We start from the raw sequence: 26,858 nt of genomic DNA, 5'->3' as shown, positions 1-26,858 counted from the left end.
GGCTTTCAGTAGAAGACAGCACAACTAGAATGATGGGGATCTGTGCCGGATTCTCAATGCATTTTTTTGGAGTTGCAGCCTCTGCGACGATGCCACAATAGTTTTGAGACAAGGCAGGGAATAGCTCACACAGTGTATCAACGTGATATAACCCCTCAGGAAAACTAGGACAGTAAACTGCACTAAAGAGTTCAGTTGTGAGCAGCTTCAGACACTCTTTGGTCTCTGGACAAAAGAGGGAATCTTGTAAAGTCTGTGTGCAGTCTCTGTCAAAATGAGCATCCTTCAAGCTGGTTATCGTGCTCTTATTTCTGGACGGAAGACATGAAGCTGTTTTCGATACACAAGACAATGAAGTTCTTGTCACAGCTTTGTGGACGCTGTTCTAGGAGCTTCCCGCTGCGTAGAGACGAAGCCTGGCCAGTCACTGCATTTACATCTGTGCGCCAGGTTTCACAGTAACTCTCAGTCAAACGACGACCCTTGGCATCAGACCCATGCCATATCATCTTCTGTGGCCTAGAAGAGAACGTTCTGGTCATTATACATTATACTAAGTTTAAGAATGATTGCTCTGGAACGTATGTATGCCTTAAAGGAATAAGTTAATCAGTAATTAAGTAGGGTTTGTAAATAGAATAGAATAGAAAAATTTTTATTCTTACACACTTTCAAGAAAATATTTAACACTTAATCTGTTGTTTACACCTGCAATGTTGGTTTCAAACAGAGTGGGAAAAGCAAAGGTCAGGGACTCTCACGTAAGAGCTACTTATGAAATATAGCACTACTCCAAGACCTACTGGAAAATGCAAATCAATTTGAAGAGGTTCACACTGGGGATTAACGATATGCTTTAAACATTTTATTTACTTACCATTCTATGTTTTCCCAAATTCTGTGATTGTACAATGGTAACCAAAGCACTCACAATAACTCACAAGCTGCCTGTTGCTGAAGCCTGATAAATGTTATACTGACATAATCTATAGCGAAGTGCCATCAAATAGAATAGAGGATTGCTTTAGTTCCTTTGGGCCTTGGATGTGTACCTTTGGTGCCCACTCATGCCTTATTTTTAAGGAATTCCGTCGTGTATTGTCAAAAGCAGTGTTTCAATGTGAAATAATGCTACAGTTACCTCTTGGTATCGCACAGACATGATTAGTTCAAAAAACCTAATAATTCAGAATAACTGGGGTACTGCACAAGCACCCTGTAAATACCATTGATATGGAACAACATTTCAAGGCATCTATTTCCTTAATATTTACTAAGATGAGCCTACCAAGTAGAGTCCAGAGCAACATCCCTTCCATCAAACGACAGTATACGAGAACCTGGATTCATCTGCGCCTCAGAGCCAGAAAACAAGACCTCCCAGTTGTCAAACAATTTCTCATCCTGTGCAAAAAGTAGACCCATTTATCAGTTACTCAATAACTCTGTCAGCAATTTAGATATTATTAAAGCAGGCCTGAATAAGTCACATGCCACACTCACCCTGAGATTGACAATTGGCACAGATGCTCGATCAGCTCTGCGTACAATGCTGTACAGGTCTTGAAGACGTGAGGAGAGGAATGCTCTGTATGTTCCGTGAAGACCAGCTTTGCGTGCTTGCTCAAAACACTGGAAGTCCACACCTCGGATGGATCGCATGCTGCCACTCAAAGGAGCATTGAGAGCCACTAGGTGCAGCTAAACCGCCAGGAAAAAAATATGTCACGCATAGTCTAAGAAAATACCTCTTTTTTTTTAATTACATCTTTATATTTTAGCTCACCGCAGCCTGGTATTCCTGGTGTGTGTGGACATGAGAGGGATGATTTCTCTCTTGCTCTGGTTGTCTTTGGGGAATCTGAGGTGGTGGCTCTGGATACTGTGGTTCCACTCTTGGTGGTTCTGGGTATTGTGGTTCCACTCTTGGTGGTTCTGGGTATTGTGGTTCCACTCTTGGTGGTTCTGGGTATTGTGGCTCGTTCCAAGATCTCTCAGGGGGTGGGATATTTGGTTCTGCATTACTTTGTGGATTCTGATAGTACCCAGATTCCCTGCTGGGTGGATACTGAATAACAGGTGGCTGTTCCACAGCAACTTCATTTCCCTGAAGAAGACATATTACTGTTATTTTACAATCACGGGTTATTTTGAAAACAGACAGAAGAATAAACATAGTCAACTTACAAGCCCTGGTGATGCAAATCGGTCCTTCGCTTCAAGCTGCAAAATTAGAAAACAGTGTCACATATCCCCAAAAAGTTCTGTATATCAAAATATTACTTTGCCAACAGAAGTATGTTAACAGCTTTTTGGTGATTGACCTCTCTCCAGTAATATTTTTTATACAGATGCTGTTATAATGCATGTTGGTCGGATAAAAAAGTTCCCCTGACCACGTTTATTGTAGCATTTTTTAAAAACATGCCTTAACAATCCTGACAAAACAGTTTCACTTCTGTATAAAGCCAGTGCTGGGTTGGTTTGTTTACTTCTATACTAACAAGGCAACATTATCAGCATTCTGTAGTTCTCTTTATAACACGGGGGGTACATTTTGGGTGACAGAATTAACTATTAGACCTAACTGATTAAGGGTAATATAAATAAAAAAGAATGGAAATGACCATCAAGTGAAGTGATAGAAACTGTTTAATTAAAACTGATAACATCACCTTTGCAGACGGGGGAGCTGGTAAGAGATCATAGTAAATGTCAGGCATGTTATTTTGATTCACTGATTTGAGTACTAGGATGCATGCTCAGGTTTAATCAGTACTGGGCAACAGAGATCTTCCAAAGGTTGTTACTACAACTCCAATGATACTCAGGAGAACTGTGGTCTTAAAAGTGTCTTGAGAACTTTAGCTCACCAGGTCTGGACTATACAGTTTACCACTCTCCCCTTACTATCCCAGGATAGAAAATACAACAATAGTTATAATTTGACAAAAGCAGATCCTTATAGTATAAAATAATGACCCATATACATGGAGCTAACAAATTATCTTAGATTTACCCCATTAGTTTTAAAGTAGAGTTCTTCAATACTCACAATAATTCTTCTAAATCCGTCTCTCACTCTCACATATAGCTCTGTACGCTCAAGTACAAGCACAATGGTCCCTTCCTGCATCCTTTGGGCCATGTTCAGCATTGTTTGATACGTTTGCAGGACAGTAACCTAACCAAGGTACAGACATTCACACCTTTAGGGAAGGGGTACAGAACACACTAAAAAGCACGCTTTCCATCTAGTAGAAGGTAGGTCTATGCACAACCTTGTCAAGGTCTATATTTTAAAAAGTTTAAAAACGTATGTCACACACAAATGAATAATCAAAAATACAAAACTGTATATGCCGCAAGTACTATTAAATACTATTAAGTGCTAGTATTGTAAGTCACCCCCTTCACATTATAGATGGGGCAGTAGAAGACCTAGGGCTGGCCCTGGTCATCATGATCATCATACTCTACAGTCATTTCATCTTTCTTACCCCAGATGATCCTCCTGATGTTCCTGGAGGCCCCGGTGGGCCTGGTGGCCCAGGAGGTCCGGGAATATTAATATCTGTAAAATGCAAAAAAAAACACAGTTGCCTTTTGCCATGTAATATTATAAATGTGCATAAGTGTCCTACTAAAACATTACTGTTAAAAAAATAAACTGCTTGATACACTGAGAAAAACATAATACATCAATTATTTTACATAATTTACAATGATATGCCATGCCTCTATATGGTGCTACTGAGTGCTTCGTGTGCCCTCCTGCCATACTTACTTTGTCTGTGGGGGCCAGGGAATGATGGGAGCCCAGGAGGACCAGGAGGGCCTGGTGGTCCCTGTTGACCTTGTCTTCCTTCGTATCCAATTCCAGGAGGTCCCTGAGGGCCGGGTGGCCCTGGAGGGCCTTGAATGCTTTCTCCTTTGGCACCCTAAAATATGGTACATTATGTTTGGGAGAGGTAGATGTCTAGATGGAGACATTCTGTTAATGTCTGTTATATTTATCTAAGGTACATTTGGTACTCTTACCGGCAAACCTGGATATCCAGGGTTTCCAGGAGGCCCTGGTCGTCCCTGACCATAGGGATCACCTCCAGGCTCACCCTTTTCGCCTTTAAGTAAAGCTTCTTCCTATGATTAAACAAAATATTATGTTATACAATAAGCCATCATAACCCTTGTGGAAAATGCCCAATACCTTTACAATATTTAAAAGTGCTGTTCAATCTACTCTGCTAAATGTAACACTTTTACAACAAACTTCATCATTAGAAACATCATCCCAAGTGTAGCTGAATGCCCAAATATTTGCCAGAAATAGTTTTTATTAAAATTATGCCTCGTTCAAATGTTTTGGCCGGGGAGACTTAAATGTCATGTGACACAGAATGAGGCACTAGTAGGTTATTCCCAAACAAAACTGATCTATGGTGCTTTTTTGCAAAGATTCAGGGAAATGAAAAGTTTACTTGCTTAATATTACTAGAGTTCAACTAAATCAAAGTGGAACACCAGCTTTAACAATTGAGGTTAACGCAACTAGACATAAAGAGTGTGCAGTAATTTTGCCGTAAAATGCCTACATGGAACACTTACCCTCAATCTGGATGCAAATGTACTCAGATCATAAGGGAAGACACCTGTAGTAAATGAACATTTGTATTATACAATATGCAAATGATGCTTATATTTGAAAAATAAAGCCAGTCAATTGTTTCCTATCCAACACATAAAGGGTAAAAAAATCCCAAACCTAACAAATAACAGTACAAAGCACGGTAAAAAGTCATGTGTCATTGATGGCAGAGAAGAACCATACAATCCACCATGTCTGCCCATTTTTCCCTGATGTAAAGGCTCAGACCTTAATCAATTCTTGGTCTTGTCTTAGACTCAATATAGCTTCATGCCTGTCCCATTCACTGTAATAGCCTATACTACTTCTGCTGGGAAAAGTGTTCCACTTATCTCCCACCCTTCTATATACATTGGTATAGCTTTATTGAGGATTTTTATCCACCAAACCATTCACCATTTATGTTTCCCTCTTCTGAACTCTGTCCATATAAGAACGGTCCACAATACTCTGACCAGAGATTTGTAAAGTGGCAGAACCACCTCTCTCCTCCTGCTAGGAATGCCTCTCGCTATACAACCCAGCAACCTGCTTGTTTTCCTCCAGACGCTTTACTGCATTACCTGCTTACCTTTAACTAATAATTACTGCCAAGTTTCTCTTTCCTTTTGTCGTTGACATAAAAGTGCCCCCAACGCTATATTTTGCCTTTGGAATTTGGCATTATTTTAAATTCATCAACATCACACTGCAACACTCTCAATCATTCTTTTAATTTGACGTGTTCCGCAAGCAATGTCTACCCTGTTGCAGACTTGTATTATTTTGCAAAAATACATACCTTACCTTTGAAACTTTTTGTAATATTGGTAATAAAAATGTTGAAAAGTATGGGTCCCAGTAATGATCCCTGAGGTACACCACCAGTAACAAGACCTTCCTCTGAATATACATCGTTAACTACAACCTTCCTGTCAATCAACCATTGTCTTACCCATTCAGCTATTTTAACATCCACTCAACAAACTATTCACCTGGGAGAGTTCCCATGCTACTTGCCTACTGTGATAAGATACCACAAACAAACATTTTTAACAAATAACAAACATTATGACCCATTCATAGTGACAATATTGGGCTTTTAGGCATTTACCTGGTGGGCCAGCTGGGCCGGGGTCACCTTGGTCACCTTTTGTTCCAGGAAATCCTCTCTCTCCCTTTTGACCTAATAGAGTTAAAAATAAAAGTTTCAGATTAAACAAAGTGTGAAGAGAAATGGAGAGAGCTTGTGTGAAAAATGAGAGTGAAAGGAAAAATGAGGTGTTGGAAAAATAAAACAAGGAAAGCCATTAAGGTTAAGAGTAGGTGCAAGGAAGTAGGGATTGTACATTGAAGGTAAATGATGAGGGCAGTGTATTGACCCCTCTGTCAACATTTACCTGGATATCCTTGAGGACCTTGGACATTTCCCTCTCCATAAACCTAAAATGCAGACGATGTATGAGAAACTATCGCAGATACCTGTATTTACATATATGATGCACATTGCTTTTGCTTATTATACGAGCACATATATATTACATACACCTGTACACATTCTCATCCATACTTCATGTGCATATATGGGCCATATCTGTCTGTTTATATGAATTTAAAAGTTTTGGTGCTCACATGAAGGGTAAGATAAAACTAATTTCATGTATTTATCAATTTATTTAGCAATATAATATGTATCAATTAATTATTAACTTGATTACCAATACGTTAAGTTTACTAAATGGATAAAGTTTTCACTAATGACCTTTTTTTAAATAGATGGATTATCATTAATATATAGCGGCCAGAAAATGAATGTATATTTTTTTATAAACCCTTATCTTTATAAATTAGCTTTAGAATGGGACATATTTATTATTTTTGGGTATTATTTACATACACACACACACATATAAAAATATTATTAAGGGGGCATAGGAAGACTTTAGAAGACAGGTGGGAGAGGGGAGATTATGAAAATCAAGACTGGCGCCTACATTCGGCTTCTAGATCCACACTAAATGTGTCAGTCCCTGGCTGAAGGCATACTAGGTGGTTGTGTTGAGATTCTCCGGCTGTGTATACATATCACATGCCTGCCTGCAATAACCTAATAACCAAGATTTCTTAATAGAGCAAAAGCCTGGCAATGAATGCAAAGGCACTTAGGGTCCACGGACTAAATATACTTTCATGGCACTTACTCGTGGGTTTACCTTAAAGAGTCTGACAAAAATAAATAAATATTGTATATTATTTATATAGTGCATTGAATTTAGGCAGTGCTTCTTACAGTATATAGGTTCAAAGGGTAAGACAAAACAAACCAATACATTAGGTACATTGAGCCCTGCTCGCAAGCACTACATTCAGTGTTGTATATGATAATACAGTATAGTATTAACATAAGAACTATAATAACTAAATTGATGTTTAAATTAACCTAAATACGAAAACAATTCTGCTTTAGCGATAAATGGTATTGCATATTCTCCTAACTAAACATATTTTCTGGTGATTTCACTGTGGTAACGTTGCATGCAGCATCACTTTAAAAAGCCAGAGGACTGTGCAAGACATGGCTATAAAATATGTATATGTATATATATGTATATATATATATATATATATATATATATATATAAATATATATATATATACATACACATGTATTTAATACTTACAGTATTCCCAGGAGGACCAGGTGGGCCAGGTGGGCCTGGAGGACCCTACATAGCCAAAAAAAGAAACATACTGAACTGCATGTTATGTACATAAACATTTAATAGCTCCGTTTGAAATTATATACCAGTCCACATTTTACCAACATAAATAAATAAAATAAACCTTACATAATTATATTGTGATGTCGTTGGCTACAAAAACAATGCACCTTCTTGTTATGATCTCAGAATCTACAACTTTCACCAAAGTGACATATAGCCTGATGGCTCTGAAAAAATATTATATAAGGAAAACACTTGTACACATAGCTATCCTTACATAATACATAATTGCACGATAAGAAACACATTGGTTTGCCATTACTGTTCTTCTGCTGTTATAGAAAAGTTTTTTGTTTTTTTTTAAATACATTTTTCATTGTGAACTTACCATGAGTCCAAACATACTGCTAGGGTCAGCAGGATCACCCTTCTCTCCTTTTAGTCCGTTCATACCAGGGCGACCCTTGAGAAAGAACATGACACAGGAGAAGATAGTTACATATGGAAAGCACCAGAGAGGAAATCGATCAATGAAAGAATATACATAGGGATAAAACATTTTGCAACATATATCCAAGACAACGGAGCAGGTATTAAAGATATTATACTCACAGATCTCCCAGGGAAACCAATCTCTCCTTTTTGTCCACGTGGACCCTGTCAGAGGGAATATTTTCTTTTTAGAATTGATTAAGCCCAATAAACCATTCTTGTGGCACACCCCTTACGTCATATTAATATGTATTCAATTAGGTTGTGTTACAGTACTCACCTCAGGTCCCATAGGGCCTCTTGGTCCTATGTCGCCCTTTGAAGAAAATACAGACTATTATATTTACATATATATATATATATATATATATATATATATATATATATATAAACAATGGCCTTTCTTTAAGATGAAGTGGGTAGAACTAAGGCACTGCCGTCCAGAATACAACACATTGGTCATTTAAAGAAATTCTGACATTCACAACCTCCTGCCAGATTTAATATCCAATCACAGCAAAAAAAGAAACCCTCTGTTTGAACCACACCAGGTATCTGGCAGATTACCTAACTACAGCAAACACTGTCTTCACCATGTCTCAAAAGGACATCTGTGTCTTTGTGAAAGTCATTGGATCCTAAAGGGCATTTACTGAATAATCTGCCACAAAGCCTGTTGCCGATTTCTCTTTTTTAGGAAATGTGTCTCCTGGCCCAAAAAGCCAATTAATTTGTCGAGAACTCCACTGTGTATCCGAAGCAAATGTTGGCTCTGAAATTACTCGTGTTTCACGCTATAGGAACAGCAGTAGGAACATGGGAAATGTTGGTTATATGCTCGCCTTGGCTTAGAACATGGTAGTTGTGACTTTATTCTCTGAACTACAAAGGGCAGATTTGGCAGTTTCTCTGACCACCAGGAATACATTGTATCTCCTCAAAACTTCTCAATGATCAGATAAGGGCAAACAGAAACCTCTATTGCCAATTTTGACCATTAGCAGTAAAATTTGCTTCTACTTTCAAGCCTCCAGCTAAATCATGACAGTTTCACAATTTAAAAGGTAATTTTGTCCCACTATAACCTACCTTTTCCCCTTTTGGAAGTTCAGCAAGAGGAGTACCATCAGGTCCCAAAAGCATTCCAGATTCTCCCTTATCTCCCTTTAAAGAAAACACACAATGTAAGTAAGATGCATAAACACAAATTAACCAATCTTTAAAATATGTATAAAAACATTTTCATTTTGGCATATCTGATTTAAAGTTAAGCTAAATATACAATTAGTATAAAACCAAATCAAATTAGTTCAGATATGCTTTGTTTCCTGATGTTTAGATCTTATATTACCTTTGAATGCAAAACACTCTTTGTAGTACTTATCCTTAGAGCCCTACTGATTAATGCTGGCCAAAACAAATTGCCCCCACCTTTTTCCTACATCTACATTTGCCCGTGATGTATACTGTACATGACCGCTGGCGATGTTTGTCACACTCCACATTCACAGGGCATTGTGTGTGACGTTATAATAACAGGTTAAAAATCATCTTTCAATATTTTGCCTGGTTCTGCTTCTATTTTCATGTTGATTACTCATGAGAGCCACACAGGGGCATGCAAGTACAGTATAAAGGTTCCGTATAAAGCCATATGGTATGGGTTTTGGAATGCATTGTTGTTCATGGGGTTTCTCCCGAAAACATAGAATTAAATTGGAGATCTTCTTGAAGGATTTTGGTTGATAATGCTTCTACTACTTTGCAAGACCTCCATTTGTTATTTCTCTGCCATTTATTTGGTACACAATTGTTAAAGGATTTATATTTATTTTTTCTTGAAACAAGGCAGATCAGCTTTAAGGCACATCTCCTACATCTCACCTTTATCCCTGGAATTCCAGGAAAACCTTGAGGTCCTGTCTCTCCTTTGGGTCCTATTGGGCCCTAGAAGACAACATAAACGTGAGGAAATCAAATAATCCCTGCTTTGTGTCTGTATATTAGGATTAGTACAGACAAAAGCAATTAGATTCCAGAATTTATTTTCTTACCGGGAAGCCAGCTTTACCTTCTCGGCCCTGCAAAGTGAATAAATAAATACATTTTTAATTCTAAAATCTCCCACAATCAGTTGCATGGTATGTCCATCTAGCATTATCTTTCCTGTATACCTGTTTATATAGATACGGCTCTGTTCCTAACCTATTTCCTAAGTGGATAAAACCTAATGGTATAAAATACTACTTCAGCAGGACGGTCATTAGCATCGTGCATAAAAAAAGCTTTGACATACATTTTCTTTGACCTGCTTCACTCCATGCTTTGAAGCGTACATTTGAGTCCCCTTGTCCAGGTATTATAGGTATTTCATAAACATGCTATATACTGCTTCCGCCTAGTGGTCATACTTCATAAACTACATAGATAGTTCACTGCTAATAAACCCGATCTTATGATTATTACCCTGGAAAGATATATAACATTTGCTTTTATTTGTGGAAACCAAATGCCTCATGCATTTGGTTTCCACAAATAAAAGCAAATGTTATATATCTTTCCAGGGTAATAATCATAAGATTGTAAAGATACAATGATTTTTGTGTGATAAAAAAAAACATGCATTCTAGAAAGGAATAAACAAAATGTCCTACTTTTTCCTTTGAACATGTGCATTTTGTTGTGTAATTTGTCGTTGCGCCTTTCAGGGCACCCTGAATCTCATATTCAGGGTGCCCTGAAAGGCGCAACGACAAATTACACAACAAAATGCACATGTTAAAAGGAAAAAGTAGGACATTTTGTTTATTCCTTTCTAGAATGCATGTTTTTTTTTATCACACAAAAATCATTGTATCTTTACTAGCCTCTGACACAATTACTGTTGTTATTATATGAACCCACTGCATGTTTTAAATAGCTTTAGATAAAAACATACAGCATATTATGTTTCTACTTTTAATAAAATAATTGTAGAATCAATGCCTCTAGTGGTTGAATTAGCAAATTACATTTCACCGTCCCCTAATGCAACTGTTAGCACAAATATTGAACCGTTATGTAAAGTCAAAACCTAAGACTCTATAGGATAAAATGCATCAAGTAACTTACATCTGATCCAGAAACAGCTGAAATTCCCTCCTAAAAAAATAAATAATGTTAAGCAAATACTGCAAAGGATCAATGCGACGGTTCAAACACAATGCTGGATACAAAAAAAATGAATTACACATGTAAGGATGTGCTTACCTTCTGGTCTGATGATACATAAACAATTTGACCAGGAGGTCCGGGTGGGCCTGGAAGTCCCACTCCATCACGCCCAGGTCGTCCCTGTAACCAAAATATAAAAACAAATGTAATATAATGCATAGAACACATCCAGTACCTTTCATTCTTAGTTTTCACTTAGAGTATGCTTTGGCTAAACTGATTTAGTAAAGGATTCACTTGTATAAAAGGTTTATGTTTTACCTATGAAACGATCCAGTGAAGCCCTATTTCAAAATGTACACTATAATGTACACTTTTTATACATAATCCCAAAATAATCTGAAAATGTACAAACAATATGCTTTAAATGGAAACTACAAGAAGGTTCCACCAAACGTGTGTTTAATTGCAAGCTGATAAAAGGCTTTCCCAAAAGAGGTGAATCTTAGTACATTAAATAACACGTCCACATTGGGTTATGCTATCTTAAAATATATATTCATGGACATACATTGTACACAGTAATGATAACTAAATCCTACATATTAAGAAGTAGAAAGACCAGTTGAAATTGGAAATCTCTCATTAAAGAACACACTTACCTGTTCACCCGACTCTCCTTTGTCACCCTTCATGCCCTGCAAGGAAAGAATACATAGAAGATGTAAGATCATGTAATAATGTCACTTCTTCCAGTATTTCTGAGCGGGTTAATGTGCATTAAAATTAATAGTACAAAAATGTACAGTTGACAAAACAACGCTAGGGCCATACTTGCATTAGTAGCATTATGGTATGGCGATGCATACAGAATTTTTGGTAAAATAATTAATATAATGATCCATCATATATACATTACATAAGCTTTATGTAAAACAAATATGTTGTTAAACAGTTTAAACAGATGTTATTAAATGTGGTTAATATACATCCATTCTGTCTTAAAATAGAAAAAATAGTTTTTATTGTAATTTAGAATAAAGGATCGATATTCTTGTGGCATGTTGGTGTAGGATCATAACTGTAAAATACCACTATTATCACGGTTTACCAAAATGTAAGACTGCTTAAATCACTGACCTCAGGACCTGGGAATCCATCCAACCCTGGTCTTCCATCCAAACCTGCTATCCCCCGATCACCCTACAAAACAGGAAGTTAAGGATCCAGATAACAGGTAAACAACAAATAAAAGTTTATTTGAATAAAATGAAATATGTGTTTATTGAAGAATATGTGTGCCACTTGAACCAAAATTCTAATGCCGGTCGGTGTATGTCAGCAATATGGCTTCCCACAATTTTTTTTTTTCAATCATTTTCACTAAGTCTACCTGAAGTGCTGTTAAAATACATATGTATATTGATAGGGGAAAGGTTATATATCTAAACGGCATTTGGATCAATATTCAAACTAAGGAAGAGAATTTCTTTAATAATAAAAAGCCCCCTGTGTGTACGGAACATTGGACATTGTTACAAGTCCAAAAACTTAAATAATATTTGTTTTCTTCATTGTAAGATTCTGTTCTTAAACTGATCATTATACACAAGCACAAATATGTTTTTCCCTTAAGCTGTAAGATTCTGTGTTATAAACTCACATACCTTTTGCCCTGGAAGCCCTGGCAAACCTGGATTCCCCTCTTCTCCCTGTACAGAGAGCAACAATATAAAACACACAAAAAACTGCACAGTTACACAAAAAACAAACAAAACAAACATAATGATGCAAAACACACGATTTGTGCACTCAATGCACAACACAATCCACATGATACACAAAATATCGCATAGAGCCCCCCAACAAAACAAAAAAGTTAGTATTCTGACCTTAGGTCCAGGAAGCCCCTGTAAGTAGAAGAAAAAAATAAAGTTTTAAGAAAAATGGTTTACGGTTATATAAAGGTTATAATGGAATACAGAGAACCATATAAAACATTTGATCGAGAGTATTTAACACAAAATCAGCTTATATTTTTTCCGGACAATTCTGAGCCAATATGGTTTAAAAGAAAAACTGTAACTCCAGAAAACATGACTCATGTCATATATATATGGTTAAGTGCACCCTCTAACTGGTAATTTTAAATATGCCTGCTGATCCACAAGTACCTACCGGTAACCCGTCACCTCTGGTAATGAAACCAATTCCAGAGCCTTCCATGTCATCCTGAAAAGCAAAAGTGATTTGTCACTAACAGAATACAATTCTAACTTTACAATTGATTTACTACTCCAAAATGTCACCAGCCACATTATCAGAATCCTTTCCTCATGTGAATCATTCTTCTTCATAAATCCCTCCTTACGTTACCTTTCAAGGTTTAAAGGTTTTTACTCTATGTATTTCATCCTTCCCAGTTACCTCTTTACTTTCGACAATCAAAGCTGTCCAATTTTAGTCTACAACATTTTGTAGACATTTCAGAATCCTAGGCTTCTTGAATAGACCTTACTAAAACAGTGGAATATCACAGCATTATAATATTTCATATCTGCCTCTGTGGATTCTGAAATGTGATCGATTTCATAAAGGCCATTTAGAAATTATTTAGTTTTTTTCTAATGGTATTGCAAAAATGACCATTGTGTAATGTACCAATGTATCCATTGGCTTTAATTTATTTCAATAAATAACAGTAAAGGAAAAGGATAGCTGAAGCCTCCCAGTGTGTCTAACACCATTTGCTTTTTAACACTTTATTAAATAAATCCAACCCCTCCTTATTCTTTTTGTCTCCATCTCACTAGCATTTCCCAGAGGCAACTGGAAGGTTCTTGATCATGTAACGACTACTTACAAATCCAACAGGAATTCCTGTCCCTGCAGGGCCAGGTGGACCCGGAGGACCTGGTAACCCACGTGGTCCCATAGGTCCTGGGAGTCCAGCTAAGCCAGGTTCGCCAGGCGGTCCCAGGAGTCCAGGTTCCCCAGTGCTACCCTAATTCAGAATAAATTAAAAAAAAAAATATTCAGGAAAATAAATGTAGCTGGAATGGAAGCGAGTGTAAAAATGTGGGGGGATGTCAACAATATAGAATTTGGGGTAAAATTAGTTGTTTGGATTAATGCATGACATTTTGATCCTGCGGCTCTGGATTGTCACCAAACCCAGATGATAGCAAGAGTGCCTGTGCTTGGAGCAGCATTGTCATTTGAACAATTAAGAACAAACCTACATTTAAGGACAAGAAAGAAACCGACCCAAAGGGACGACATTACAAACACACGAAAAAAAAGTGTATGCTGCTAATCTAAAACACGATAAATGCATACACCATGCAAAATTATACATTTATAGTGCATCCTAGGTGTAGAGCAAAACAATATAAAATAGGCACAAAATAAATCTCATTAGTCTGTCGTCCATGCATGCAGGCAAAATGACAAAGGGATTTTTTGAGCTGGCTTATGAACATACCTGGGAACTCTCCGGGTTTGACCCGGAGATTGTCGGGTGAGCGCTGCTCCTCCGGTTCTCCGGGTCAAGACCCGAATCCTCCGGGTCGCGGGAGCGGGGTCTTGGATGCCCCGCTCCCCGCCCATTTTTCCTTTACACTGGGGTGTTTCCCGCTGCTGTCAGCGGGACCGCCCGCCAACGTCAGTGTGCAGTCCTGGCCGCGTCCCGCAAGGGAAGGCTCCCAGGTATGCTTATAAAAGGCACTTAACTGCTGCATGTAAACAATTTTATATAGAAAATGATAATTTCTTACTTTCAAACCTTTATCACTATCCCACAATTTGAAAGCATACATCTAGCAAGTCAATAAACTCATTATAGCTGTTTATATCTTCCCTGTGTATGTAAGTATGTATACACAACTCAACAAATACTTATTTTATTATAGTAACATAAGATACAGGAAGTAGTCCACACACAACAGTCTTCCTGTAATGCATGCTGGGAAATATACACAGCAGCACCACACATCACGTGCTGTCTTCTGCCTGTTACCTGGGACAGAAAGCCTGCATCATGAGAGAGAACCTCCCGCAGATTGGAAGGAAAGAGAGGCAACGAACTCTAAGAGACAGTAAGATAAAGCCGAGAAAAACTAAAATAATCCATAGAAAGCTTAGACATAACTGAAGGACAGGGAAAAGAAAAAATTTTGATGCGCTAAGCTAGTCTCAGGCTCAAATAATACAAATGTAGCTGAGGGACAGACTACATACCTTCGTTCCAGGTACTCCTGGTAGACCAATCTCTCCATCTTCACCCTTGGCGAGAACAAATAATAATTAAAATATTGGTTGTATGCCAAAATTACATAAAAAGAGTGGGCTAAGGGGTGTGGAGGAACACTTAATCTTTCCAGAGCAATGGCAGGATAGTTGAAATCAGGGATTTAAAATGTTGACCTAATATTATATGTCTTTTTTTGCTGAATTACCTTGAAATGTATCCACTTTGAGATATTAGGTCATCAACGTAATACAACGTGAGGATGTACTTTATTTTAGATACAAACACTATTACATTACAGCTGAAGCTGAGAAGATTATTTTTTTAGATCCTACTGTGAGAAAATGATGGGAGATAAATGGGGGCAAACCCTCTATCCTCATCCTTTTAACGACTACAAACCTTTTCTACTTAAAACCAGCTTCACACATATTTTGTTTTCCACAAATAGAAATATTATGAATGATAACTAATAATACTGCTTTTATCAAAGAAATATAAAACACAAATATGATGCCTCACCCTCTGTCCAGCAAGGCCAGGTGGACCCACAGCTCCATCTTTTCCAGGTATACCCTAATCAGTAAATATGTGTATAAGTTATTCAAAATACCAATTGCATGACAATTACACAACAATATAAAATTCGTACCATCCTCATCCCCTAGCGTATTATCTTGGCGCCACATAGACATGTATGCTACAGCAGCTGGCTATTGCCAAGCAACCGACTGTCTGGATATTGCTTAAGCTACCCAAGGCTTTATAAAAACAAATATGTCTGTTTTGACCAATAATATTTAATGTCTACTACATTAACAGTTTCATGCAGAATTGTATGTAAACTATTGAAGTACTGGCAAGCCACATTCTTCTGCCATTGCTTTGCACGCCGAGAGATGACAAGGCTCCAGTGGCACGGGGCACGAAGTCTGAGCTGCGCTTCATCCGTTGGCTGCCCGATTATCAGTACCAATTGGGAGCTGCCACTTTTACAAAGGACACCAAGGGATGGTCATGTGGATCTAAGAATCTGTCTGTTTGTTGAAAGGTTATAAATGGCTATAAAAAGGTCCAACTCTGATGAGATAATACACTAGGTGAGTACCCATCTGTTCATGTTATCCTTACCTTCATTGTAATAACACTTTGAGTAAATCTACTGTCGCTTTAAATATAATATATAATGTATTTTTTGAAACCTGTTCTCATGGTCATACTAAACTGAAATATTACCTTTGTTACATGTGTTCAAGCAGGGATTTCACTTAAGACATGGCTAGTTAAAAAATCTAGTGGCTAGTTAAATAATGATAACCTGACATTGTTGTAAACAGCCTGAGAGAAAAGGTCTAATGCTGTACATTTAAAACTTTTCAGCAATCACACACAAAGGATCGTCCAACACATTACCGGTGGTCCAGGGGGTCCTGGGAGTCCATCATTTCCTGGATTACCAGGCAGCCCAGGGGGTCCAGGCAATCCTGTAGTATTTCCACCAAATGTTCCGGGCACTCCTGGTAATCCAGGTACGCCAGGTGGCCCAGGGGGGCCAGGCAAACCTGGTGGTCCCTGTAAAAGTGCAGAGGTCAGTGATGCAGGAATAGACATAAGAAGGCCACATATTCAGAAAGAGAGAAAGTAGCCTGAATACCTATCTGCATGCATCAGTCCAATCTACATGGATCCCTAAATTGGCCTATGAACACATCCCTGCATAACAGCCTGTACACCTGTACACAGTCTGTAACAGTCAGTACACCTGGTCTAAGCCCTTTTTCACTTTAATGATTAAATTCACTTGCCCTTTCTCTGATACTTGTGCAAAGCTGTTGTGTATATTTTTCTGCAGACATCTATTTTTCTGCTTTAAGCAGCTCCCCCGTGAGTGGAGTGGAACCAGGCACTTGTCAGGGATCTCTAAGTACAAATATCAAACAGTGTGAGTCATTGTGCTTGTCGGTGATAATGGGATTAATCTTTCTTCCGCTCCTCATGTCTGGTCCTATGATAACGAACGGTTTTAATTTTCCACATCACTCTACCACATCTTGAATACTGGCCCTATTTCAGCAAATTAGGTTTTGCAGATCCAGTTTAAAATTATTATAGGGCTAGCCTGGTAATAAATATAATTTAAGAAACCTTTTCTTATGGGTTTGGAAATATTTGCTCACAAACTTGACAAAGCTTATATTAAAGTTTTGAAATGTTTCCCTAGGTCTGATTGTATTCTTTTAGTACACTGCGCATGAGACAGTCTTTAATGCTATTTTTACACATAGAGGACTGAGCATCAACTTCAAAGATAATGCAGAAGCAAGATGTCAGTGGTTCCGGGGTCTGGGATATGTCACTGGATCTGCAAACTGGAGTGACCGTGTGAGAGTTACTCTACTAATTTCAGATATGCTGATTCAATGTGAAAAAACATATAGACGTATTACAACTAAAAGGCTTTATCAAGCTTTGTTGCCTTTTATCGGCGACAGTTTAAACTATTTCTGTGATTCTGTGATTTGTTGTCGTACTTTGGTAACTGGATTGTTAATCCTGTGTATCACACACCCACTTTGACTGTGGATACTAATATTGGGGGTACACACTGTTACATCGGATTGCCACAGCAAGGAAAGCCTTATTTATAAAGATGTAATGGTCTGCTTGCAGCTCATTGTTCACGCCCTGTCCTTCTAAAGTTAATAAGTTAGTAGTGAATTTATTTATGTGTTGAACTTCTCGCCATAGAGCATGTGAATGTGCACTCGTGACACTATAGCTAATGGCTATCCAAGGTTCTACGGCCTGTGAATTTCCTCACAATCATGTTTTGAAACATTCCACTAGCCCACTAGCCTGTGACAAGTCACATACACCACTGAATGAGTAAAGATAATAGCTCTGTGCTCGGTTGTATAGCAAACGGCATTAGTAGCGGGAAGCGGTCCTGCCACTTTATAGATCTCTGGTAAGGCCTCGCCTAGAGTATTGTGTGCAGCTCTGGAGACCCCATATTGACACATTCAATACAGCTCAGAGGAAAACTACTACTTTGGGATCTTAACATGTGTAGCTTGGAGGGAAGAAGCGAGAGGGGATATGTAATAGAAACATTGAAATACTTATGGGATTTAACAAAATACAGGCGGGAAACAGAACATGAGATCATAGTCTAAACTCGAGAGTCAGGGGCTTCGATCTAATGTAAGGAAGTTCTACTTTACTGAGAAAGTGCTAGATAAATAGAACAGTCTCCCAGCTCAAGTAGTGGAGGCTAATTTAAAGGGAATTTCAACATGCATGGGATAGACATAAAGCTATCCTGACTATGGGACTGGACCAAGGAAAAAATGGTAGGCAAATTGTTCTTATCTGACGTCGATGTTTATGTTTCTCTCAGAAAAATGAACTTACAGATGGAATTAATGTATATAATGCGCAGTAACAAATAAGGGATCCTATCTACTTATGAAATGTCTTAATAATATAAACACATGTATCAAATATGCAGTTTGTGCAAATAAAATGGCATTTTGTCTCCATCTATTTGTTAGAACGTATTCACCAAGAGGCTAAAATAAAGTTATTTCCAAATGGTTGTAATAGAATGTCAAGTCTTCAACAGCAAAACACCTTAACTATGACTGCCCATACATTACAGCTAAGTATAACATTGCTGCTGTTTCTTTTCCATAACATTTGTGAAATATGTAAAGCTTGTGTATTTTTTTTCATTCCAATATATGATACAGGTATGTGTTTTTTAATAGATGCTGATATCAGCTGGACCTGCATAATGCTATATGGTAGAGCAAACAAAACACAAGGTTAATGGCTACCAGCATTCCTGAACAGTGGACACTGATACATTATCTTTACATATTCTGTACAGTGAAACATAACCTTTAGATGTTATTGGTTATGTCAGCAAATAATCGTAATAAGAATAGTAAAATAGATTATGTTTCTGCACTTCCCAATGTTAAAGTTACTAAAAGTAAATAGGATTGAGTAGTGCAAGTGGTATCATTGCTGTTATCTTGGATACATCGCTGTTGAATGTTCTATTTACGCTCACCTTCAAGTTCTCCAAGTCCCCACTGTATCCAGAACCCTCCATGTCAATGAATGTCTGAAAAACCAAAGCAAAATATAGTTGGTAAATTGCTGCCAAGGCAAAACCAATAATATTAGAGACATTGTAATCCTGCACAGGTTGATCATTATAAAAAGTATTTCAGAGTTGCTAAATACAGCCAATATTCTAATATACTAAGATTAATCAAGACTACATTCTAAGACTTTTAGCAACAGCTAAAGGGTAATATTCTAAATTCTATATAGTTATTGCGTGTGTTTGCAAAATCCTTTGGACATTAAATAGTTTAAGATCATGTGAATTACAGGACGTCATCAGATCCAGTGCAGAATATATGCTATGTGATATACAAATTAAAAATAATGTATTTATTTAGAAGTTATTCTCACTTTGGAATTATTCCTCACGTTAAATCAAGAAACCTACCAGTTTGTCCATTTTGGAAGATGGGGGTCCTGGGGGTCCAGGTAGCCCTGGAGGTCCTCTCATTCCAATACCAGCATCGCCCTGAAAATGAACATTTCTATCAAACAATAATAATAATAATACTACTAATAATAATATTTTCCACTTGCCAGGGATGTCAGTTGTTCTGTTAACATCCTTTCTACTAAGACTAAATCTAAACCTCAGTTTACGGCTTTGCTCCTTCTGATGTTTGCACAAAAGATAATTAATGCACAGGAATATCGCCGTAGAGGCTACAAACTACAGAGATATTCCTGAAAGAAGCCAGACTTACTGTTTCTAAAGACAACACCATTTAAAAACTACATTTTTTATCCTAAAATCAATTAACATGATTACTGTTTAGGCTGGGCTTAAGACAGGATATAGCATATGTACCTTTAATATAGATAGAATAACTACTTACTTTCTCTCCCTTCTGCCCAGGGTCTCCTGGGGTCCCTGGAAAGCCCTGAGGTCCAACTTCACCCTGTAGATTAATAATAAAAGATTAAACAAAGATATATTGTCCTCACAAGTAATATTTAGTGAATGCATTAGGAATTATCTATGTGTTGATAGGAAAAGGTGAGCACTTCTAAATCCTACACTGGACAAAAAAAACATCACATCTAACATTAAAAAGATATTAGTGTTTTACTTAATTGAATTTTAAAATCACTTTTATTCAAACATATTAAATTACGTTAAGGAGATGTACCCTGTTCTATGCTTTGCATACATATTATTGAGATTATTCTACTAGTCAACAGAGATGGGTGAACTTGCAGGTGCACAGCACAAACTGAGCCAGGGCCCAGGGCCCAAGGCAAGGATTTGAAGCCGACTTGGCCCTGGCTCATACACTTTCACTTTTGGGGAGCTGGGATTGGGCACCAAAAATATTCCTGTTAATTTCCCCACTTTCACCAGTTTGCACTAGATTGGCGCCTTACACGTACCCTTCATTGCATGCTGGGAGGCTAGAATGCAGATTGTAGGTAAAATGTAGGTAAAATGTAGATTGAAGGAGGAATAGGTAAGAAAGGAAGTAAAGATGGCATGAATTATTTTGGTGGTAGTAGACTGTGAACCTTGATAAAGACAAATAAAATAAAACAGACTTACAGCTTTTCCATCCTCTCCTGGATCACCCTGATAACAACAGAGATGACAATTACCAAAGTTGCTTTTTTATTCAAACAGTTCTCAAAATTTTGCAGTTTGTTAGATCATAGCTTAAACATTTATAATGTTACTCATTTGTAATTATTTTAATATATATCTTACTGGTTCTCCATCATTTCCAGGAGACCCTGGTGGACCTGGAGGACCAGGAGGTCCCTTGACTTGTTGCAGTGTACTTCCATCATTATCCTGGACTAGCAATGGTCCTGGTGGTCCTGGAGGGCCCTGAACTCCAGGGTCTCCCTTCTGACCCTTAGATCCAGGATATCCAAAGCCTGGGTCACCCTAAAAGATGTAAGGGAACATGATAATCCATTCCAGACAGACCTAAACAACCAGTACAAACCGGACAAAGAAATAAAGTCAATAAAATGCACCAACCTTTACTCCAAATTCTCCTTTTGCACCCTGTAAAAAAACAAATTTAATGTTTGTGTTTTATATCAAGCAACAATGTATTGTTGATATCAGAAGGATTCACAAAACAATACTTAGCTGATTTGATATTAACATTTTTCATATTTACTAAAACCAGGTACATTTTGTGTCATCCTGCCTAAAGTCTACAAGATATTCATGGATATAATCCATTAAGTTTAACTAGTTATACCTTATGATGTCCAAGACCTCATAGACTAGGGACAGATTAGAACATCTGTTTAAATAAGTATATTCATAGAAATATCCATCCTGGTATGTCAGATTCAACTTTATTAAGTGTGTATAGAGACAACATTGCCGCTAAGTTTCAGAAACGACTATTTACATGTTCCTTCCAGCGAAGTTCCCCGGCAGAAGCTGAATTTTCCCCATTTATTTAGTTTTCAATGCTATATCTATAGCACCAAGTACACATTCTCAATCCCCAGAGCCTAAAGTAAATCATGTAACTAATTAGTTGTATTTGTATTATTTTGGTTTAGTTTTATAACTATGTATTTCTCATCTGTGATGGGTATGGATTGGATGTAAATAAGGATCTTATTTTATGAGTAAATATAAAATATCTTAAGAACATAATGTGGAGTTAGTATTTATGGACTAACTCACATGATCATTTGTTACGGGACCTAAAGACTTTTCGTCCTCTCTGTACCCTGTATAACAATTGTTACGCTATTTGCTATTCAAAATTGGATTAATAAAAAGTAAAGTTAGATAAAATATTTACATAGTAAATTGTTTATAAAGGGGAATTTTACTGCAGGAAGCATAACATAATCAAATGTTTTTATATTGTATCACACTTGTAATCTGGCAGTTAAACTTTATAATTATTTCCTTACTTTTTCTCCTTTCATGGCAGCGCCTGAGCTCACACTTGTGCCCATATCCCCCTTTGGTCCAGCAGATCCTTGGTCACCTTTTTCTCCCCGATCTCCTTTTTGTCCCTTATGCCCTTCTTGGCCTGTAATCGAAGGTACAAAATATGCAAACTGTGACCTGCTGTGCGTGAGTTTCACGCCTTTTAAAGTGGATTCTTGAAGAGCACATCTTGAAGCAATATAAAATGAATTCATTTTACCAATATCTTGCACTGTAATCATGCTGATCCCGAGAACATGAGGTTAAACAGCTGGTTCCATTGTATACACTTAAGGTTGGTTCTTTAAAAAGTAAGCACCATTTCAAAGGTCTATTAAGTCTACTGAGCAGGATGTGCATGTGGCAAAGGAGCAAGGCTGATCTTTCTTTTCAGTGCTAGGAAACACATCTATTCTTTTCACATCATGTTTTTAATATTCTATTGGGCCAAGATGTATGTTGAACCCTAATACTGCATAAATTATATTATTATGATTAGCTATTATATATATATCCATAATTATATTAATTTTATATTGTTCTATATGGAACATAAGACAGGTGTATACAAACATTAAGAAAAAAACTGACCTGTTGCTGTAGATTCAGCCTCTAAGACTCCGCTTTGGATGCTCACAGTCTCTTTTATGATTGAAGGTCTCTCAATAGGTGGAACCGTGATGGGTGCCTGTTCCCTGAGGCGCACAGGAGGTTGTGTCACCTGTGACATATAGAAAGTAGCACAAAGAAACACTAATCAACTAAGGATTTTATGTCACTCCATATAAACCATGTAGTCTTACGTAAAGCAATAATAAAAGGGATAAGTTAAAGTCAGCAGATTCTTTAAACCTAATCTGATTTAATACAAAATGGAATACTCTAAATATAAGTAGATCAAGTGTTAATAACTGGACATGGATTACGATAACTACTATAAACTAGGGATTCTTCATTTACTCTCTGTAAATACATTTGAGTCCCCAGTGAGTTCACTACAAATGGAACTGGCAACTTCCCACAATTGCTAAACTTAGGTTGACTTGATAGGATCATGGCTTCCATGTTTTTTTTAATAAGTGTAGGCCCTTATTTAAAACGATGGATCTTAACTCAGGACACCTTGCAGAAACCTGGGCGCATTCAGAGAAACGTACACAATTCATAAGGGGCAACAGTTAAAAAGATAAAACCCCAAGTATTTTGCTTACTTAATGGATTCAAGTTACTGTAACTACTAAATCAACCATACTATGTAGTGCCTGTTTTTTCCATCCTGGGATAGTTATGCATGCTTCTAAGAAATCTCCTGGTGATGTAGTGTTTCATTGTTCAGAACTAAGTTTGAGAGCCTTCTTCCAGGCATGACACCATGTGGCACACCCAGGCAAGCAGACATTCACCTTCCCTTACAGACATGTTTCCCCGGGGCATGGAGAGCATGCGGCATACATTTCACACCCTTGATGGTTTCCCTACCCACACCTATTTATGACATTCCTTATACCACCTTGCCTCTAAACAGATCATTATCTTCACACTTTCACGACAAAGCCCATACATGTACTGGCTCACAATGCATTAATGGGTTTATGGATAACCTGTTGCCCTTAAGGGGTTAATAAAGCTAATATATTATCAGGTTAATGTCTTACCACTTCAGTTTCCGCAATTCCACTGCCAAAGTCTCCAGAAATCTGCATTAAAAAGCACATGCATAAAACAAAAGTCAAATGTCTGCTCTCCAACCCAAATCTTTCCGTTTTAGAGTTAATATAATGATGTATCCAGGTTAAACGTCTTCATTGATTTGATTCTGTAGAACATCAGAGTTTCTTTCAGTGTAGTGAAAATGCTCACACGTTAGAAACCCTAACCTTTAAAAAGATGCAAAGAGAAGAGGACTACTGTCTCTGTAGCGTGAGCCGAATCCGAATACAAGGACTTGTGGAGGCTTATAGGACTTCAACAAGATATGTATTTAAAAAATACATAACTCTTTACTTAACGCTATGCAAAATATGAAGAATACTTTATAACGCTTTATATCACAGTGGTTTTTTTGTCTGTTGTAATAGTAACAGATCTTTGGAACCAGGGTGTGTTCCCTCTCTAGCGTGACATGGCCAAGGCTGGAGTTTATATGACCCACAAAAAAACAGTGCAGGTGCAAAACTTTATCTCTGACCGGGATTGGACATCTAAAACTAAAACAAATGTAATATGCAAACATTTTTATTCAGGATTAACCCCTTAATGACAAAGCCCGTACATGTACGGGCTCAAAATGCATTGTTTTCAATGGGTTTAGGGACCACCCACTGTCCTTAAGGGGTTAAATTTAGTTCCTTCTAATTTAAGAATACTCAAGACATAGAAAAATGACATATGGCTGCATATGAGAAGCTGTCAATGGATCTCACACTCTGCCCTAAATTATATTTGTACTTCCTTAAATTGTCGGAAAAATGCTTGGGAAAATAAAGAAAACCATCTGCATCAAATTAGGTATCCCACTTGCATCCTGTGGAAAATCTCTTTTGTTAAATGCTGCATATGCTTTTCCCAGTTGTGCAGTCAGTACACTTTGACACATATCCTTTAATATATAAACACGTCCTGTAACAAATGAGACAGAAGTTGGATATCCAATTGGTTTTGCAATCTTTGTCTTTGGTGGTGATGTACAATGATTTCATTTATTCGGTATTTAATTTATCTATTATACATTTGACTTACAATATCGGAGTCATCCCCTTCCTCTTCGCACTGGTGTTCTGCAGCCCTGGGGTCATTTTTGATTTTCAGTTCTGCGATTACACCCTAAAATGAAGATTATGCAGGTAATCAGAGAGGAAACAGAGCTGAGTGTGCTCATCATGTATCACGGATAACATTACAAATGCTAATAAGGAACACAGCCAAAATTTTCACAAAGCAGACACGTACATGTTAACAATTGATAAAGATTTATTTGCTTAAACATTTCGACCTTATAAACCACACTTTTTGAAAACTTTTGTTTAATACAGTTTCATACTGTATTTAGAATCAGCTTTTTTTCTATGTGCTTTGTAACCTATGAATGCAAAATATATCCAATTCCATGAGATTTCCCTTGAAAAACATAAGATTAATGTTTTTTTCTATGTCTGGTAGCGCCTTTACAATGTTCAGTGTAGAAATGTGTCTTTGTCAAACTTTCCCTGGGATACCATGAGTTGCTTTTCTTAGTGTCTTATTGCCACTAATATGCATACATATATTACCATGCGACATCATCAGTATGCCTATGTAATCATAAAATATGAAATCACCAGCATTCCTACAAATATTCACTAGTGGACGGCAGCACCAGTATTCCTAGATATTCTAATGTGTGACATGACTAGCATTCCTATAGATATGTCTACTATCTGATAGCAATAACATTCCTAGATGTGCATTGCATATCTCCAGTATTCCTTGTTATTAAAACTAATTATCACCAATATTCCCACTGATATTCGGAATAACACTAGTATTCCAAGATATTGATATTACATGACATCCTATACATACTCCAGCCCCAAAAATGCCCATAATTTATGTTTGTGGGCTTACTTAAAATGTTCTTCCTTAAGATGGGCAAGGAATGCATTGTTGCAATGCAAAGAATCCCCATGCAAAGAATCCCCACAAGAGGGCAGTGCACCTTATACTCCATACCATAAATTTTTCTCATTGTATTTACTGACAAAATAAATAAAATACTTTTTTTACCCCTAAAACTGACTATTTATAATAGCATTTCTATTTGGTGGCACATAATAAGTATTTTCTAAATGTTGTGGTTTAATTGAGGCACAGACAAAATGAGTCAATGTTATTTTTAATGTTTGACTGTGGTTAATACATAAACCCATTAACACTTCATTCTATTCTGTATGTTGTTTTATGGTGCTTTAAATGAGTACCAATAGCAAACCAACTGCAATAGGTCAAAGAATGCAGGTACATGAAAGTAATTGCTAAATTTTAAAATAACTTTTTTAAATATTTCCTATTTTTAAACTGTTATTAATATGTATTAATTCATATAGAACCATCATAGTTATTCTAACTAGAATGCATAATTAGGCTCTTGTGGAATCCTAATTATGTTCCTTTACTAGTCTTCAAAGTAATTCACTTTATATTTATAAAATCTATTTATTAGAACTCTCTTTAAAAACATTAAATACCTAAACATTGCCAACTTGCCAGCACCATTGGTATCTCCTTCAGGTTTTGAACCAGGCTTCTATTCTCACCGAATACCAAGCTCCAAGTTGTGTAAAGATGGAGCCTTACTGGGCATAATATTTTTAATGTATTACATTATTAGATGCATATAAACCATTATTGTGACTTTTAGGGCTGTAGAGCACTTTGATCCACTGATACTCGGCAAGCTTTCAGAGCTCCTGAAAATATCAATGCAGTCAAAAAGATTTTAACCCCTTAATGACAAAGCCCGTACATGTATGGGCTCAAAATGCATTGTTTTCAATGGGTTTAGGGACCGCCCATTGTCCTTAAGGGGTTAAAATAGCA

General features: G+C 37.2%; 1 protein-coding gene across 1 annotated transcript in view; it reads right to left on the bottom strand.

Annotated features, from left to right (window-relative positions):
• Positions 1-305: 305 nt before the first annotated feature.
• Positions 306-26,858, bottom strand: part of LOC149290603 (collagen alpha-1(XVIII) chain-like) — a 36,704-nt gene continuing 10,151 nt past the window's right edge. Inside the window, exons 3-41 of the mRNA XM_089488411.1 lie at positions 25,023-25,106; positions 23,939-23,980; positions 22,875-23,004; positions 22,265-22,386; positions 21,360-21,386; positions 21,081-21,263; positions 20,919-20,945; positions 20,218-20,280; positions 19,770-19,850; positions 19,323-19,376; positions 16,658-16,816; positions 15,767-15,820; positions 15,235-15,279; positions 13,859-13,999; positions 13,174-13,227; positions 12,888-12,905; positions 12,663-12,707; positions 12,136-12,198; positions 11,658-11,693; positions 11,092-11,175; positions 10,954-10,983; positions 9,897-9,923; positions 9,727-9,789; positions 8,932-9,006; positions 8,123-8,158; positions 7,963-8,007; positions 7,739-7,813; positions 7,309-7,353; positions 6,028-6,070; positions 5,742-5,813; positions 4,609-4,652; positions 4,042-4,143; positions 3,788-3,941; positions 3,501-3,574; positions 3,020-3,184; positions 1,787-2,107; positions 1,504-1,701; positions 1,289-1,404; positions 306-519 (exon numbers count right to left, since the gene is read on the bottom strand). Coding sequence (XP_089344537.1) covers positions 306-519; positions 1,289-1,404; positions 1,504-1,701; positions 1,787-2,107; positions 3,020-3,184; positions 3,501-3,574; positions 3,788-3,941; positions 4,042-4,143; positions 4,609-4,652; positions 5,742-5,813; positions 6,028-6,070; positions 7,309-7,353; positions 7,739-7,813; positions 7,963-8,007; positions 8,123-8,158; positions 8,932-9,006; positions 9,727-9,789; positions 9,897-9,923; positions 10,954-10,983; positions 11,092-11,175; positions 11,658-11,693; positions 12,136-12,198; positions 12,663-12,707; positions 12,888-12,905; positions 13,174-13,227; positions 13,859-13,999; positions 15,235-15,279; positions 15,767-15,820; positions 16,658-16,816; positions 19,323-19,376; positions 19,770-19,850; positions 20,218-20,280; positions 20,919-20,945; positions 21,081-21,263; positions 21,360-21,386; positions 22,265-22,386; positions 22,875-23,004; positions 23,939-23,980; positions 25,023-25,106 — 3,411 coding nt within the window. The remainder of the gene's footprint in view (positions 520-1,288; positions 1,405-1,503; positions 1,702-1,786; positions 2,108-3,019; positions 3,185-3,500; positions 3,575-3,787; positions 3,942-4,041; positions 4,144-4,608; positions 4,653-5,741; positions 5,814-6,027; positions 6,071-7,308; positions 7,354-7,738; positions 7,814-7,962; positions 8,008-8,122; positions 8,159-8,931; positions 9,007-9,726; positions 9,790-9,896; positions 9,924-10,953; positions 10,984-11,091; positions 11,176-11,657; positions 11,694-12,135; positions 12,199-12,662; positions 12,708-12,887; positions 12,906-13,173; positions 13,228-13,858; positions 14,000-15,234; positions 15,280-15,766; positions 15,821-16,657; positions 16,817-19,322; positions 19,377-19,769; positions 19,851-20,217; positions 20,281-20,918; positions 20,946-21,080; positions 21,264-21,359; positions 21,387-22,264; positions 22,387-22,874; positions 23,005-23,938; positions 23,981-25,022; positions 25,107-26,858) is intronic.

The sequence above is a fragment of the Sceloporus occidentalis genome, unplaced genomic scaffold (genome assembly GCF_023333645.1).
Source record: "Sceloporus occidentalis isolate IW3139 unplaced genomic scaffold, rSceOcc1.0.p SCAF_38, whole genome shotgun sequence".
NCBI classification, from domain to species: domain Eukaryota; kingdom Metazoa; phylum Chordata; class Lepidosauria; order Squamata; family Phrynosomatidae; genus Sceloporus; species Sceloporus occidentalis.
This window is presented reverse-complemented; position numbering and strand designations above follow the sequence as displayed.